Source organism: Strix aluco, chromosome 5, assembly GCF_031877795.1.
Source record: "Strix aluco isolate bStrAlu1 chromosome 5, bStrAlu1.hap1, whole genome shotgun sequence".
Taxonomy (NCBI): domain Eukaryota; kingdom Metazoa; phylum Chordata; class Aves; order Strigiformes; family Strigidae; genus Strix; species Strix aluco.
In genome coordinates this window covers 35,101,717-35,119,912 of record NC_133935.1, presented here as the reverse complement: position 1 = coordinate 35,119,912, position 18,196 = coordinate 35,101,717, and the positions used below count along the sequence as shown (strand labels likewise).

The 18,196-nt window shown below is 38.1% G+C and overlaps 1 protein-coding gene across 6 annotated transcripts in view; it reads left to right on the top strand.

Moving 5' to 3' along the window:
• Positions 1 to 4,252: 4,252 nt before the first annotated feature.
• Positions 4,253 to 18,196, top strand: part of NR1H4 (nuclear receptor subfamily 1 group H member 4) — a 42,756-nt gene continuing 28,812 nt past the window's right edge. For 4 of the 6 annotated variants that reach the window (XM_074826969.1, XM_074826967.1, XM_074826964.1 and 1 more), the window contains exons 1-4: positions 4,287 to 4,373; positions 4,921 to 5,045; positions 8,375 to 8,468; positions 11,094 to 11,233. In XM_074826969.1, coding sequence (XP_074683070.1) covers positions 11,149 to 11,233 — 85 coding nt within the window. In that variant the 5' untranslated portion in view covers positions 4,287 to 4,373; positions 4,921 to 5,045; positions 8,375 to 8,468; positions 11,094 to 11,148. The other 2 variants (XM_074826965.1, XM_074826966.1) reach the window with 2 other exon arrangements.

The following is an 18,196-nucleotide window of genomic DNA, read 5'->3' as shown; positions in this document are numbered from 1 at the left end:
TCAGTGTTATCTAATTTCCAGCCCCTTTCATTTTTTCCTTAGTGAGGTGGAGTCATAAATACTCTTCAGCTAAACTTGTGACATTGACTTTTTAATATCTTCCATCAGTTGCTGAGTGTGTGAAGTCCCGCTGCTCCCGGGGTGGTCATGGATTTCTTGGGGCAGGATGGGGCAGTTCCCCTGGGCTTTACTCTGTCTGGGTAGTTGTCTGGGGTCTGATTGCCTGCTCCACAGCCCTCCCTTTCAATACGCAATGAGAGCAGTCATCTTCCTGCAATGCTTCAGAGCACAGTAAGGCCTTCTCTAGAACAATGAAGTATAGAACCGAGGGTTTAAAAGGCTAACAGTGACTCTGGCTTGCAAAATAGCATTAGCAGAGGCTCCTCCTGCACCTCCAATGGCTTACACTGTCCATTCATATGATGCCTAGACTACATTTCCCCTCCCATACTGAAAAAAATGGTTTCTTGTTAGCTACTGAAGTAGTTCTTTTAAACATTTTTCTCTTTCCTTGACACTAGACACAGTATGAGAAACAAGTAGAGGTTTAAAAGTTTGCAGAATTAATTTAGTCAGTGTGAGTATTTTAGCAATTCAGAAGTCCATCTAAAAATATCCCAGTATTTATTATAATACTTCACTCATCACCTTTGACATTCAGTTTAAAAGAACCACTTATTAATGAAAGGACAGTGCATTCATTTACTGGAATAGATCAACAGTTCATAATATTTTTATCTCTCCAAATATTTACATAAATGAAGGCTAACCTTTATTGAACTCAATCACTATCATACTGTATAACATCAAAATGTCAAAAGGAAAAAATTGAAAGAATAAATTATATATTTACTCTGAGGCCTTCAGGAGAAGTTCTTATCAGCTAATACTGTACTAATATGTTTAACTTAAAGCTGTGATTCCTCTAGGAACTTTTCAACTTGTAACCCCTAGCAGGAGGGGGAAAAAAAAAATAGCATGTAATATGAGTGCCTTAATTAAGATTTAAAATAATGAGAGAAAATCTAATGTGGAATAACCAGAATTTATTAATAGAAAAACACATTCTGAATTTCAGTTGAAGTCAGCTAGAGGGAGGTAGACGGAAGTTTAATATCTGATACTGTAGCTGATTCCATATATGCTCAGCCCTCCTCATGCACCTGGGAAGCTGTAAAATGGTATCTCCTTAATGACATATACACTCTTGCTAGAGCATGCTGGCTAACTATTAACTGTCTGCCATCAGGGAGGAATTCCCCCTCTTAGGACAGATTGTTCCATGGTCATTTTACCCTTTATGACACTCCACTTTAAATATGTGAGTTATAAAGACAAACTATTGGATTTCATCAAGGCACAACACAGGATTATTGAACAAATTTTGCCCTGTTCATAAACCAAATAATCAGAGAGCAACTTATAATGAAGAGACTTTGATTAATGAAAGACTTGTTGAATAAGCTAAACTGATCTTAAAAGCAGAGTTATTCCTCCACTTTTGAAATGGAGGAGAAAAAAACAGATGAACAGCTACTAGAGTTAACTCATTGAAACTTTGCACCCTATTTCTTTCCTATTTTTTCAGCCTCTACAGAAGACTGTTTAATTATCTTCATATGATAAAATGTCTTGTAAGCTGGTGATAATTTTGGCCATCGTTCAAGAAATTAAAATCTTCCTTTATTCATTAGAGTGGTGAATAGTGATATTTCTGAGAGTGCCTAAGAATAAGAAATGCCTGATCTGAGGAGACAGACCATGAACTAAAGTGGTGTAGAAGTTGTGTAACAATAATAAATGGTGCTGCAGGGATGAAAGAAAATCTCTAGGTGACTCTGCTATTTAGTGGCAACTGTTTATAACCAAGTCGGGAACACTTTCTGAGCTATAACCGATGGTTTGTGCTGAGGCACAGTTTGGTTCAGGGGAGTCCTCAGGTGTCTGCAGTACTGTTTGTGCTGGGAGCTGTCAGCACAGGGCAAAGAGGTTCTTGAGCACAAGCAGATCTCAGTCAAGACACATGTCCTTTGGCTTACTGAACACAGACCCAAGGTGTCTCACTAGTTGTGATGGATTGTCAGCTGTACAATGCTGCGGGGGCTCCAAGCGACTGGCTGTGAGTAGGCAGAAAGTTGTACAGCTGTTGACAGATTTTTCTACACAAAAAGGAGAAGGTACTGGTCATTTGTGGGTATATTAATTTCAAATTTTTTTAATGTGTGGTGATGCATTCATAGGGGTATGAAGAGAAGGAAATGTCAAAGCCCAACCTACCTTTTCCTCCTTTCCCCCCATCTCCTTCTGTGCTAGATTTTTCCATCCACACTTTTGATGACAAACTACTTTGTTGCCAGGATTTGTCTTCCCTTTCCATGGCTGAGGCAAGTGTCAGTGCAAGTGTGGGATGACAATTATTTCAGTGGAGAAAAGCCAGAGTAGCAGGAGCTATGACAAAACCTCAAATTATTTCATGGATTGTGGGGTTTGAAGTGGTATTTTCTAGGCAGAAAGATTTCTAGACCTGAATGTTTTATATATATATCCCTATTTTTGTAGCTGAACATGTATTTGCACTGATAATGGCATGGATGTATTTTAGAACGTGTGCTATTTATCAGTTAGAAAGTAATATTAGTATTGTAGAGAGAACTTTTAGGATGTCAATTAATTTTTTGAAATTTAAAAAATTATAGCATGCAATACTATCTTAAAAAAGATATTCTATTTATAAGTAACTGGATTTGAATATTTTCCCTTCTTGCCTCTCATGATGCTGTGTAGATAGTCTCTCGTAACACTACAGGAGATATAATTGATTTGCTCTAATTCCTTTCTGTTCAATTTTCATTTGTGCATCAGCCACAATAAAATATGAACATCTGGCTTGAACTAATAATGCCACATGTTGTTGCTACAGGCAACATCTCCACTTTTGATCATGTGGATTCTTTCTTTGCTTTTTCCAATAATGTCTTGAAAGTATCAATTAGTGGACAAAGCACCACTTTGTCACTTGCCTCTTTACTATTGTAAGGAAAGGAAAAATGTTTTAATGCAATAAATTCGTTAGTGAATAGGGGTATTAAATTCAGTTTCCTTTGTGGTGAGCACTTTGCTGCCTGACAAACAGCATCCACACAGAGGAAAATGCTTTTTGGGGAAGAACCTTTATTGAAAGTTGGTCTCTAGGGCCTTGCAAATGTCAATTGCTCTGTGCTGCCAACTATCTAGGACCAATGCTGCAGAAGGCCGAAAGCTGAAAAAGAGATTTAAGGTCTTCAGAACTATCAGAGAGATGGAAATCTCCATGAGACACAATATGACATTTGTTGGACTTCTTGGCTCAGCCTTCACTTCCTCACCTGGTAAGGGACAAATCCTACAACTGGCTTCAGGATGACCAGAGAGAGGGTGTTTTTGGCATGTGTCTCCTGTGTTTTGGAAGAATTCTCTTCTTTGAAAGTACTTTGTCAATTCTGCTAAACATGAATTTGTAAAAGAGAAATCTCATTGCTTACAGTAGTGGTGGCTTTCAGAGAGTCAAAAATGAGGACTGAGAGAACCTTAGTCTTAACTGTACTTATCATATAGCCAGTGCTTGCTGGAATGAACTGTAGGCATAAATCCCTGAAAACAGTACTCCCTTGGGAGTGCTAGTGTCCAGTGACAGCCTTACAGCATCATTTTCCCACTGATCTCTTCAGAAACCTGTCATACCACATGTGTTTGGCTACCAGGTGAATTGGCAAGGGACAGAACGCATGAGAGACCCTTTATTAATTACATTTTAAAGAGAAGGATAAAGAGTTTCAGTTTCCTTAATATAAGCTTGAGGTTGAATATACCTTTTAAAATTTTTTCTCTTAAACTGGGGGAAAGAGAGGGAATTTTACTCTTGGTAATTTCAGGGCCAGCAGCTGTCACCTTTCTCCTAGAGAGGACTCTGTTTGCTGCCCAATGCCTCTCTTCTCTGGAGTAGGAGGCACAGCTTGTGTCTCTGTGTATTCACTCTCAATCAGTGCAAATATGTAGAAAAGGACGGAGAGCATATACCATGTGGCAGACGTGATCTTGCTTACCATGAGTGATGCTGCCAGCTGTCCCCTCTGGCTGAAATCTGCCTCAATACCACTGCCAGATCAACTCACCCCCACTGGATATGTTTGGCAATGCAAAACAGGGAATTATTACCCTTGCTGTGTAGGTGGGATGTTGAAACAGAACAGCTTGGATCCATTCCACTTTACTTTAAATTCCTTTGCTGGGTAAGTGGGTATGTAGTGGTTCAAGGTCCCCTTTCTGTCAGTGGCAAAAGATCAGCATTTTCAGATGCAGTGCAGCCCATCCAGGATGTGATTCACCATCTACAGGTACCAATTTCTTCCCCTTGTGCACAAAAGGTGCATGAATCTACTAGTTTTAAAGTTAAGGGCTTCAGTTTCATGCCTAAAGCTTTATGAGATGAGTCCAAATCAAAATGAAGCAGTTCGTTACTGTGGCAGATCCAGGAACTGAACTTTAATGTCCCCAAATCCCTGTGATGCTGTAATTTATAGCTCTTCTGCTTCTTCAGTACTCACTTCCCCTAAAAAGTATAAAGAGTAACAGAAATACTTAGAAGTCTTGGAATGATATCTAGACCTCTTGGGTGGAAAATAAAAGAAGACTGTGTGTCATAAAAATGTACATGTGCAAGAAATGTGTTATAATCATCAACAAGGTACTATCACCCCACAGCCAGAGTATTAATGAGCATCTCAAGTCTCTGTGCTGATGGACAAGCTGGGATTCACAATGTTTTAACACAGCCTGTGTTTGGAGAGTTTTGCAAAGAAAGAATTGTTAATGAGTAATCCTTGTCCATTAGGGCACTGAGCCAATGAGCCCAAGCTTTGATTCATTGTGTTATCACTACAGGCTTCTGCTAAACCTAAAAAAAAAAACCAAAACCAAAAATGTTCCTCTGTGAGAATCGTTAGGATACTGAACTGAGCGCAGAACTGTCTTACATCCTGCCATCCGCAATCTTCCAGAAAAGAACAGTAAGTAATAATTCCTTCAACTGATAGATCTTGCTGTTGTGTAGTAAAAAAGCAATTTTCTCACCTGAATTATTTAGTAGTTGTTAATGGATTTTTGACATTAAAAAAAATAATTTTTAAAGCTAGTATTTTATTGAAGAATAATATAAGGAGAAGTAATTGCATCTGCAAAATTGGTGCAACTGCAGGAATTCCCCTTGGGAAAAAGGTTAAATTCATGAAAAATAATGACAGTGTTGGAATTTGTCTCTAGAAATCTGGCTTCTGTGTCTGTGTGTCACTGCAAAATAAAGCATAACTTTGATACCGAGTCTTTCCTGCAATAACACTATCTAGATAATTATGTGCATCAGGTTTAAAATTGTATTGGTTTGTTAATTTTTTATCCTTTTAGGAACAGAAAATGTTTTAAATCTGATTAATGGGAGAACAGAGGACAATCCAGAAAGGGAAGTTATAACTGTTTTATGTAATGTCTTTGACAGTTTTGTGTGCATCTTCCGAAGTCCAGGACTTCGACATTTATTTCACATAACTAGCACAAGCAAAAGGGGGTTTCACATTTCAAGCAATTACTATTTGAATCCGTTGCCAGTTTTTAAGAAAATGTCAGTTTATTCTGAGTGTTCCTGCTAGCCATTTATCTTCAGAAAACCATGATTGTGGTGGGACACATTTGGGGTTTGTTATTTTTATTGCTATATTGCTATTGCTTGTGTTACAGAGAACCTAGAGATCCCAAACTAGATTGGGATCCCTCTAGGCTTGATGTGAGTCCAAAAACAGGTTAAGAAAGGAGGGTTTGCAGTTTTATCAGGTGAGACATTAAAAAGATACTGGAGAAAGGAGGGCATGGAGAAATGGTGTTCAGCAGGTCATCCCAGGGACAGCCAGAAGCTGGCCCCCCCCCTCTTTGAAGTTAATTGCCTACCCACAGAAATGCCATTGACACTTCTAGTAGAGGTTTCAGTTCTGCTTCTGACTGACTTAAAGATATTTATTTCTGCTTCAGAATTAAGCTGTAAGAATATCCTACATTTTTTCTGTGTCCTGTGTCTCTTTGCTGATCTGATTTTAAATGTCATATTAAAAAATCTAAACAGTAAATTTCAAACAAACAGAATAACACCAGTTCTGTCTCTGGTTCTCAGACTTACTTATATCGTTGCTTGTATTTTGCATCAGCGGCCCATGGTGCCATGCATGCCAAAATGATCTGGCAGCAAAAGGCTAGAAACAAGGAGCATAAATCTTCCTAATGCTTTCATGTCTCTTTGATACACTTTAAAACAAACAAGCAAACAAATAAAAAAACCTCTCAAAGAAGTGAGACACTACATTAAATATTCTACAAAAAGGCTATGAGGCCAGATCAAAAGCCTGTGAACTAGACAGGAATCTTCCCATTGATGTTAACAGTGTTTGGATCAGGCCATAGATTAATGATGTTACTGAAATTTCTGTTTGAGCACTTGTCAGCCAGATGTGTAAAGATAGGACAATAGTACAGGACAGAAGGAGGGAAATGTACCTCACTACTATTTGTGAAAAATTTTGCCAGTACTTTTATACACCTTCCTTTACTGAGTAATTAAAATAGATTCAATCATTCTTCTTCTGAAGGTAAAATGCAAATAGACTATCATGGAGCTTTCCTGATGATCAAACATATTTTTACTTTACCTGAAAGCATGGGGCTACAATGCTTTTGTCTTTCAGTGGGCCTTGTTGATTTTAACTTTAATTATTTCATTAAGAGGCTTGGCTTTGCTTAGCTTACACAGAAGCCAGGGGAATCTTTACTATTGATCATAGTAGGGTCAGAGGTAGTCCACCGGTAAGTTCCACAAGTCTGAAACCCACACCCACATGCATATGTGTATGTATATAGATTTGTATACTCTCATGAAAATTTATCCTGTAAGAAAGCTGAATAAACGTGCATTCACATACATACAGTGAAAGAACAAGCCACATATATAATAATGTACATCTCAATTTTTTCAGTTAAACATAATACAGAAACATGCATTGATTGACTGTTCTGAAGTATGCTAAAGGATACATGTAATAAAATTTTATGTAATTCAGAGCTCTTAATACACAGTTGATCAAAATAACCTCAAGCAATTAGGCATATATTTTACTTTATACATACTGATCTCTGTTTTTCTTTGCTGTATATTTTTGGCTTATGAAAATAATTTCAAAAGGTGATGGAGTAAATAGGTTTATTAATGAGTTTAATTACTTGGGGAAAAAAAGGTTTGTAACTTATCCCATGCTTCTTAATTTCTATTGACGGCCTTTTATTTTGGAGAGCAATATTGATTTCCCATGCACCTATTGCCTTTATTTCAGCTTTTACCTATCTATCTGATGTATATTTTTGTTACACCTCAGGATGGAGTATCAGTCAAGTTGGCTAAGGTAGTCTAGATTCATCTTGATAGCAGTAGCTAAAAGATACACTTCATATAAGGAAAGAAGCATGAGGTGGAAATATCTATGAAAGTTTAGTCATAACAAAGATGCCTGTGACTATCATGAAGCATTGCGCTATTATGTGGTTTTGGTGCATAAAGAAATCTGAATTAAGAGAGTAGTTACTGATCTCAGTTTGTGTAGATGAACTTATTGTGGAAGCTGGGATGACATAGCTTTATGTTACCAGCCAAATAAAAACACCTCAGACCCTCTATCTTTGGCAGGAATACTTCTGCCAAAAGATTCTGTGCATAGGTGCTGCACATGGCACCCTTTGTCACCCAGCTGTGTTGCTAGCAATTTGGGTGCCTCTGTGTGTCTGCTGGGTGTGACTATCCCACTGGCCAGAGCAATGCTTCTGCTCCATGGGGGTTGCAGCCAGCTAGGAACACAGCTGTTTAACCACAGCAGCAGCGTAGAAGGATTAGGCTGAGAAAAGGTTAATAATGGGGTGCGTGTTGTGGAACTGGCTCTTTGAAAGTGGAGTCCACCCCTGGGTCTGTGATGCCTTGCGACACTGACTTACGGTGACCTATGCTATTTCCCAGAACTGACCAATGTGTGGATTAAGTGGTGCTTAAATACTCTCTATTGTGTACCTGGTGTACACAAGCTGGAAATCAGTAGCTGCTTCTTTTAAATACTGGTGAAATTAATTGGGTAAGTCTAATACAGGATAGATGGCTCACAGCAGGCTGGAATCAGGGGTAAATTAAAGCAAAATGTCAATCAGTATTTAATGAAGAGTTTGATGTTCAGGAAAACTTACAGTAGCAAATCTACATGTAATAGAAAATTTCCATTTCACCTTTCTAATGGTGATCGTGTCTTGTGCCTTGCAGAAATCCCCAGAAGATAGGATTAATTTCTTCCATGAAATCCAGTAAATGGTCTACATCAGCTGAATATATTAAAGAAAATGAAGTATTAAAAAAGGTGGGAACTGTAAAATCATCATGAACATTTGACTCAAACTGAATCTATCCAGATCAAAATTAATGTGGCAGGAGGGGTAGAGTTACAAAGCCTGTAACCTCCTAGCATACTGGGAGGCTATGACAAATATATCCTCAAGTTTCTTACTATACACAAGGCAGTATTAATAACACCAGGGTGGGGTGGGTTTTTTTTTGTGTGTATGTAAAGAATAATAGATTATAAGAAGTCTGTCTTGAGGTTAAAGAGTGACATTATCTAATGACATGTTAAAAAATAGAATAGTCTCAAAGAAACAAGAAAAGTTTATAGACATTTCAAAGAGACTGTAAAAACACAGACACTATGTTAGCACTTACAAATATAGCTTGCTTGCTTTCTCCTTAATTTGCAGCATGGACTAGACAGATGGAGGATATATATTTTACAAGCTAAGAAGCTATGCATTGAAAATCTGACTGTATACTGGCAGTCTAATAAAATACTTTAAAATGGATGTCATCTTGGGACTGTTTTTAAAGTATTTTGATATAACATCCAACATTCCATAAGAAGCTAAGTTCTAGGCTCTGTATGAACATATAGAAATTCACAGTCTCAGTGGTGACATGTTAACTGTTGCAGTATTAGCTCCTCATAGAGGGTCTGAGGAGGAAACATGAGAAGTAGTAGTAGTGATGAAACATAATCTCCAAGTCTGGCTGCAGGGAGAGCTAGTCCTGCAACGAACTGCAAGGGTTGCATGCCCGTGGGTTGTAAGAAAGCTACTGAAGGGTTTGGACATAAGGAGGGAGTAGAGATGGCCTGTCTCCTCTGGTCTTCAGCAAGAAAATCCAGAGAAACATTCAGGAGCCCTCTGAAGATGCCTCATTTTGATGTTCCTCTTACTGACCATTGTAAGGGTCCTGACTGTGCTGCCGTCTTCTCCCATTGCAGAAACCTTGTAACAGGCTGTAAGAGGAACCCCCTCCTCAGGGTCTGTCATGGGCAGTTCATGGTAAATCTGTCAGGAATTGTAAGACTTTTGCAGCCATGTGGGCAGCCCCAGCTTGTGAGTCCAGCAGGTACTTTCCCCAGCAAATGTGGTGGCGAGGCAGTAAAATGGCTGGAAGCAAACGTGGGCCTACTGCGGTGGCTGGGCTGGTTGCCAAGCCCCATCCCAAGATATGTGAAGTTTTTTTGCTATTGCAAAACAGTGTTTCCATGCTAGATTTGAGACTGTGTGTTTACATGATATTTGCCACAAGAACCCAATCTGGTCTGCGGTACAAGTAGCTTTTGACATTTCTGAGTAAACTGTTCAAATTATCTGTGGGCAGACATTTAAAATACATCTGTCTAATTAGAGGGCCTTTGTTTATGTTAAGAAAGAACCTAATGAATCCTTATGGACAAATCTGAATGTAATTACGCAGTGTGCTTGCCACTCTCACAAGCTACTTCCCAGTCTGCTCAGCACTGGGGCCTCCTGCTGCATGCACGTTTTTGACAGATGACTTCACTTCTGCTTGAGAAGCATGCTGAGCCCTCGCTGGGAAGCAGACTGGGCTATAACTCTCAAACGCCTTCAGTGAGTGGAAACACAGTCCCTGGGATAGTCTCATGGGAATAAACCAAATAAAGAATTAAGACTATAAACCAAAGCAAAACAGATGTCTGTCAACTTTATGCAGAATCCTCTTGGTGTCTGCATAGACCCCTGAGACATCTTGTTGGAGCTGTATGTTCTCCTGTTGCTGATGATCCTGTCTCAAATGCAACCTTGACTTGCCCTGTCCCACCCACATGAGCCAGACCTGGGCAAGGGAGCCTCTTGCACGCCTTCCTCCTGGATGTGGTGCTGCTCTAGTTATAGCCTCTGTCTGAGTAGGAGGCAATGGCAGGTCTCTTGACTCTTATTTAATAGCCTAGCAGTTGGAGTGGGAAAGAAAAGACCTGGGTAGAGTGCTACTGTCAACCTCAGGTGATGAACGCTGCTCCATCTGACCTGCTAGGAAAGTACGCTAGTGAGAGGGCACAAACATCTCCCCACCTCCCCAGGTGAGAGTTATACAGCTGCTTGAGACCACAGAGGGAGCTGGTGGGCGAGCCTAGTTATTAGACTAAGACTTTGCTTTCTGTTTTTGCCACTGTTTATCTTGTTCAGACAGTAATTACTGAAGGCAAGATAAAGAGCCAGTCACTGAAAATTAAACTCAAGTTTCCTGGCTTGATTCTTCTGACCTAACCATAAACTTACAGTTTTTCAGTAAACGAAAACAATAAAATGATGAAAGAGTGTTGAAAAAATAATGCAAACAACTGGTATTCCCTGGAAGGGGGGCTGGGTAACATGACCTCAGCAGGTCAGGCCAGATCTTCAGTCTGTGAACATATGAATAAGGTCGAGAATAAACTGCCATTAGTTTTAAATGAACAGCAGAAGGATGGCAAATATACCACAGCAAGGAAAAAACCAACAAACTAGATGCAGCATTTTATTTAAAAGCTGACTTAGGTGTTGTAGCTTCAAGCCAACATTTGTTACAGTAAATATTGAAACAAACTCCTGAATCCTGCCTTACAATGGGTACACAAAAATTAGTTATCTTGTTTTAAATATTCTTTTTGTTTTATATCTTTCAGGATCTCCTTTCAACCTATTTCTTAATTAGCATATTCCTCCTGAACTGACGAATAAATGGGATCTGAAATGAATTTAATAGGACATCACCAGCTAGCCACTGCTGATGGATTTTCTCTTGCTGAAGGTCCTCACTTGTTTGGTAAGTCACCAAATTAGGTTAAAATAGCAAGCTATCCTTTACTCAGAAACCTAGAAGAAAATGCACTGATATCTCAAGTCAAGGACGTGTGTTTGACATGTGACAACCTTCTTGAATCTTCAATACCTATGGAAAGAATAAAAAATAATGGATCTGTGGTGTTAATGTAACCCTGCACACTATTGCTGTCATCACTGCTCATAGCAGAGGTTGTAGGTTGTTTTTATAACACTATTCTAATACCTGAAACCATTCAGCAAAGACAGACCTTTGTATGTAGGCTGGATGTTATCTTCATGTGAGTATTTTAAATCAAGCTGAGCAGATATATTTTCAGTTAATTTGTAATAAAATTATACTGCAATGTATTTGCATTGCCATATTATGCCAATTTATGAAATTAATTTCACCTAAATGAAAACCATTGTCTTATTGAGACAAATAAAAACTTATGCTATTAATTTCAATGCACAAGAAAAGTTATAATGCAAGCTGAAAAATTCTCCTTGCTCCAGTTCCATTTTTCAAGACTTTTTCAAGGCTAAGCATGGGTTTGTTAATGAATGAAGAATTCTTGATCAATATTTTATAAGCATGAGGAAGCTGTCTTCTGTTATATGTATTGCTAAGAAAAAAAAAAAAAGAGAATAGTACATTTTTTAGCCTTTCTTTTGGCAGCAGAGGGGGACCTTTGTTGAGTAACATGATACATTCAGGGCCCCACACAATACAGACCCCCACAGAAAGCTGTAACACTTCAGAAGTTTCCAGTTCAAATAAGATGAGAATTCTCTCTTTGAGTGCTGGAAAAATTGAAAACATTTCCGTTTCATCTATCTGAAACAAGAATAGTGGCCATGCATGGAGGGACTCTGATGTGGAGCCACTCCTGCTGCAGAGCTCTTAGAAGCTGGGAACATCTCTCTAAATCAGACCAATTCCAGTGTTCTGGGCCCATACAGCTAAACTGAAGCACTATCTCTAATGATAAACAAAACCCATTGCATTACTGTGTTACTGTTTTTTCCTTTAAATGTGTTGGCTTTTGGTAGGTAAAATGTTTTTGCAGTTGTTAAAAAAGTATGTGTAAATAGCTAAACCACTTCCTTGCTACCTGTTAATTCCAATGTCAGGCCATGATATACAAAGAGGAGAAAGATGTTCAAATCTAGAGTGCCAAATTTTATATCCAGTAATCCCTTTAAAAGACCTGCATAACTGAACTATTTCAGATTTTTGTCAAGAAGATTTTACCCCTGACGTCTACTTTTTCACTAATTATTTCATTATTTTTAAAGAGTAATGATCAGATAGCTTCAAAATACCAGGAAGCATGTTAATGTAAAATACTTTCCCTCCACATTAAAATCTTACTCGGAAATTGTGAGGACTTTAGAATAGGGATTGTGTTTCCCATTATAGGTATGCAGAGCTTAGCAGAGATTTAATTCAAGCTGACATTTCTGTAACAGAAAGAAATAATGTATTAAGGGGTTGAATCAGAGGTCCCATTAGGAAGGAGACTTAGCACTCCTGCTGTGTTTCATTTAAGCTGACTTCTGTTTTGTATGGCCACTTGGTCCTGTTTTGCGGGATGTCACTCAAGTCTCAGAAGTGAATTCTTTACAAATTTGGTGTCTTTTGCTTTTATAGCTGGAAAAAAAAAAAAAAAACAAACATTAGAAATATTATGCAACTGAGTCCACAGAGAAAGATACTTGTTCTGAAAATATAAGTCCATCTCTTCAAAATGTTTGTAGGAAATGGTTTTTGCCTCTCAATTTTATATTTGTAAACTACCTGCATTTTTTTTGACATTCAGTTTTGGCAGGTAGAGACTTGTGAATCCAAGGAAACAAGAAGAAAGCTTTCATTTTAAATGACCCTTAGCATATACATTTCTCCCAGGATTTCTCACACACTACAGCTCTGATAGAATACAAGTGAGAAATTGCTGGTTTACAAACATCAGCTGTTACACAAAACAGTCTCCTTTTTCAAAGATGCATACCCACATTCTGTTAAAAACCTTGGAAATATATTATCTTTTCATTATGCTTCACTCAGTCCACAGGGAGAGTGTTCTTAGACTTTTGAAAACAAATCTAAGTGCATCTCCAAACATTAGCTACAGGTCTCTCAAATGTTGTCAATCATGAGTTGCTTGTGCTGTGAGCCTCATCACCATGGTAATTCCAGGGCAATTCTACATACTCACCCTCAAGATTTCTAGGATTCATAGCAGGTTTCAGAAGAGCATAAAGAAAAAAAGGTTTTCTACCTTTCAGCAGTTATACCTTGCTGAAATTGTATGTTGCTATTTTAACAGTGTATGTCTAAGGTAAAGTATCTCTTTGTCTTTGGAGTTGGTGTGTTTTAACTGTAGTTTTTCACTTCTGTAGTTATGAGTCCTTGGAAAAAGGGACTCAAAGTGCAAATGAGGAAGGACCTTTAACCTAGCAGAACTGAGGGTCCTTCCCTTCCACCCTGTCTTCCTGGAAAACTGCTTCTATTTTTCTACCTCACTACTTGGGTAATTTAGAAACATCCTAGATCTCTTTACAGAAAATATCATTTTGAAGAAGTAGCCAAAATGATATCATAAAATGATAAATGAAACAGTATCATAAAATGATATATCCTCTATAGCATCTGCATGGAAAATCAACTTTTTCTTCCTTCTAGCTCTGGTTTTCCCAGTGATGTAAAGGGTCTCTTGATGACAAGAAATCTCAGAGGTGCAAAGGTTTCCACGGAACATATCCTGTTAAGATACTTCTCTTTCTCAGTCAAATCTTGTTTTTATTTCACAAGACCCACTGAATTGAACAGGGCCAGCTATGTGAGGATTGGTCCAATTTCATATCCTGAACTAAGAAAAAGTGACACACCTACCAAATTGCATTTTTGAACCCCTGTGATTTTAGGCTGAAATCCTGGTCTCCTTTAAAGACTTTGGGTCACTTCAGAGACATGAATTTATTCTGTGGACACTTCTACCATGATAGACATAGACTGATCTGAGCTCCTCTGCTTTGCTCCAAATTGACTGAACACAAGCTGTGACCTAGAAGATGCTGAGGTGTATTAGCAGAGCACTATGCTGAAGCTGACAAGCCTTGCTCTATGGCTTGGCAATTCAGCTGGGATGGCAAGACTGTTGCAAAAAGATATTTGATAACATCTTTCAGTTGCCTTTGAAAGGTTTTCATACGGGGACCAATACATGTGTTAAATACCTGTATCTCCATTATCTTCTTTCTTCCAATGGTTATCACATGCCCTTTTTACAAGGGCAAGAACTAATTTTCAGATACTAAAAATGTCTTCTTCATATTTTAAATGTTGACAGTAAGATTATATTTTTGTATGGCATCTGAAATATATACAGCATTTGACTCAAACTGTCATTTATATGATAAGTAAGTAGCAGGCCTTTAAAGGAATAGTCCCATTCTATTTTCTGTAAAAGCACCTTATATAGGAGTTATCAATATGCAAGATATTGTGTGAAACTTCAGCTATCAGAGATGGAATTATTTCTAAGAACCTGGAAAGAGAAGCCAGTAGTATTGTATGTTTAATTTGAATAAAGACCCATTTTAAGTATTTTTTGATGGCCTGACAATGTTTTCTTGTCATGTGACATCAAAATACAACAAGACAAGAAATGCCATCCTCATTGTACATGTCCCTAGCTGAGAAAGAAGTTTTTGGGTGAATGAGCACTCTTAAAAGCTTTATTGAAATGGACAAGGAAGAATAAACAGAAAATGACATGTAACAAAGGGGAAAAGAAAGCAATACATCTAAACTTGTCTTAAATATTTAACAATGTAAGAACAATAAAATGCCATTGAAAACTGTTCTAGGCATAGAAAAGCGCCTAAGATGAGCTTAAAAGGCTGATTCCTTTTAGATAAATTTGTATTCGTTCTGGTTATGCTTTTTTTTTTTAAAAAAAAAGGTAGTAGGATCAAGTGTCCAAACTGATTAAACAGCTTCAGGATCATAAGATATGTTAAATAACTGATTGTCTTTAGCACCACCTGACAGATGATGCAACATCTGGCTTCATCCCTGCAGAGAAGATAATTAGGCCTGTAACAGACCCCCAAATCAAAAGGAAACAAACCAACACAAATTTAAACAGAATATCATGTATGTAGCATAATTAAGAGATCCAAACCAAACAGAGTGGCAATCTGAGAAAAAAAAAATTAACAAGGAGGAATGCAGATGAACAGGACTCTGAGGTGACAGTTGCACCACCGAGCAAGGCAAAACCGAACTGCATTTGTGTGATGCTTTCTTTTGTGCATGGGTGAGTCATTTGCGGATCTTAGCCTGGAAAGGAGACTGTTTTGTGAAATAAAGGGAATCTTGCAGTCTGGGGCTTGATCCTCTACCTACTTACTTTCAGGTGTGATCCTCAGACATACTTCTGGTCACAAATGTGATGTTGGGTCTTAGTGGGCTCATCTACAGTGCTAAATGAAAGAGGCTGAAGACTGAAAGAGGAACAGTACCCTTGAATGCCCATCTTGATACTACTCAATTTATCTTGCTCTAGGGCTCTGTTTTGGATTACTTTAGTAGGTGTCTTTAAGAAATGGACTTACTCCAGAGACTGTTCCCAAAAAGGCAGCATGGACAAGACTGCCGTAGATTTGGGTTCTTTTACTCTGCATGGTCCTCTAACACTGTCTCAGTGGGGTTTGTACCTTCATACCTTAGTTGTCATCTAACTTCGTGGTTTCCCAGTAGTGCTGTGGTGGCATCCAACACAGCCCTTGCAATGTTACAGATGCTTTGAACTGAAGTGACATATATTAAACAATACTATCTGAGAGCCACAGGGAGGCTACATGGGCCCAGAAGAGTAAGGTCAGCAACAAAGACTATGTAGTGCAGATGCATCCTGCCCACTCTAGAGAGAGTTAGTTACCCCTAAGCTACATAGCTGAGAATCGATCCTTGATGGTTGGCCCTGGGGCAAGGACATCTTTCTGGCACTCTATCTTGTCATACAGATGTGTCTAGTATGACCTGGGAACTTTGGCCTTTTTTTGATGATACAACATTTCTGTGCTTAAAACACATCTGTTAATCCAGTCAGCTAAAACATGCTTCTTGTGATATTGAAGTAGATAGTCTATTGCACAGAATCGCCTGACATTACTAAATATTTATTCATAAAAATTTCATTGTAAAAAAACCACAATAGTTACAAAATTACAATGGCTAGGCTACTTGGAGGCATCCCCTTGAAAGGTAACCAAATTTAATCCAGGTAAATCCACACTGGGAAGGGACATTGCTATTGTTTCAGACATTTACAGACAAGTTTCTCTGTAATGAAGTTAATCAGTAAACTATATAACCTGTGGTCTGTGTCACTCCTTTGCTAATCTTAAAGAAAGTTCTCACAGTAAAGAAGTCAACAGGATACAGACAAAGCAGAATTAAGAAGTTTTATTTATACGTAGTCTTTAGGGAGAAAAACAGAAAGAGGGGGAAAGGAGGACTGGGTACCTTAAGGATAGTATTTTTCTTCAAGAAATGGTCAGACTGAAGACAGCCTAAGGTAGGATATTGTCATGTTCTTGCTTGGATGTGTTTGCCATCTAATCTTGCATTCTTCCTTGAAACTGTAGGATGCTAGAAGGTTGTTTAAACCAAGTGATCTTTAAAGATCTGCAAATAATTTATTTGGAATTAAATCAGGATTTCATTAATGGTTATGTTATGGTTTCCAAATTACTTAATCCTGAATCTTGTTCTTATTTAAGTTCCTTCATGAAAATCCTACAGAGAGCCAGAGGTTCATATTTTAAACCTGCTTAGATTTTTTTTTATTTTCAATTAGATTTATATCAGTGGAACAATAACTTTTACATTAAAATGTGATCTCATTGTAATTTCTGTAATATTCTGAATAGAATCACCTTCAATCTGCACAGAACCTCAGTATAACTCTGCAAACTGAAAACACTTTCTTTAGTTCCTACAAGGAAAATTCCCTTTCACTTCTACAAGTAGTTAAGCCTAGGTCAAATATTTTTTCAAGTCTTATGTAAAATATTCTGTGTAAAATTTAAAGGAACAAAAGCAAAACTTTCCAATGAGTTTCATTTGCAAGTGGTACTGTGGAAAATATTTGTAAAATGATGACCACATGCATGTGAAGGTTTCACTTTGATATTAGTAAGATTTCCAGATTTCTGTAAAATGTTTTTCATTAAAAAAACATTTATTTGCAAAACATAATCTTAAAACATCTGCAGCTGTAACATCACATTTATGTGTGCTTAAGTAGTCTTTTTTTAAAAATGTAAAAGATATGTTTCTAAAAGGAAAAGCAGATACATGTTTCAAAATAGTTAAGACCACACAAGCATAAAATATCGCTGTATTCCAGTGAGCTAGTTCTTGATTTCACTTTCACTGCTTATACTACTGCAGCTCCAGTGATTTCAGTGGACTGGCTCATGCTCTACAGTGGCATGAGACCAGCTCATCTCAGGCTTCTACTCATACATATCTGGACAAAAGCATATGTACATTCCAGTTGGCAAGATAAGATTAATTTTCTTTTGCAAAAAGAAAATATTTGGTATAGACTCGCAAGTACTTTGCAAAGCCTAATTCCAAAAATCAGGGTGGTTTTCAAACGTCACAGAGGACAGAGCAGTGCGCCACATGCCTCTGAAAGCAGAACATCTTCAGCTTTTGTTGGAAGCTGTGGCAGACAGATGCGTGGACATTTGTCTTAAACATTTCTTGGTACAGAGGAAACCACAAGCAAGAACGAAACACCAGTTTCCAGCTCTGCAGAGGTAGGACTGAACAATACATTCTGTGGTTTTGAACTAAGCAAGAACCTGTGGTTTTAATGCCTATCAAGAACTAACTACGAAGGTGTAGGGTGCTAGGTTGTTGACCTTGAGAAGGGTCTCAGAT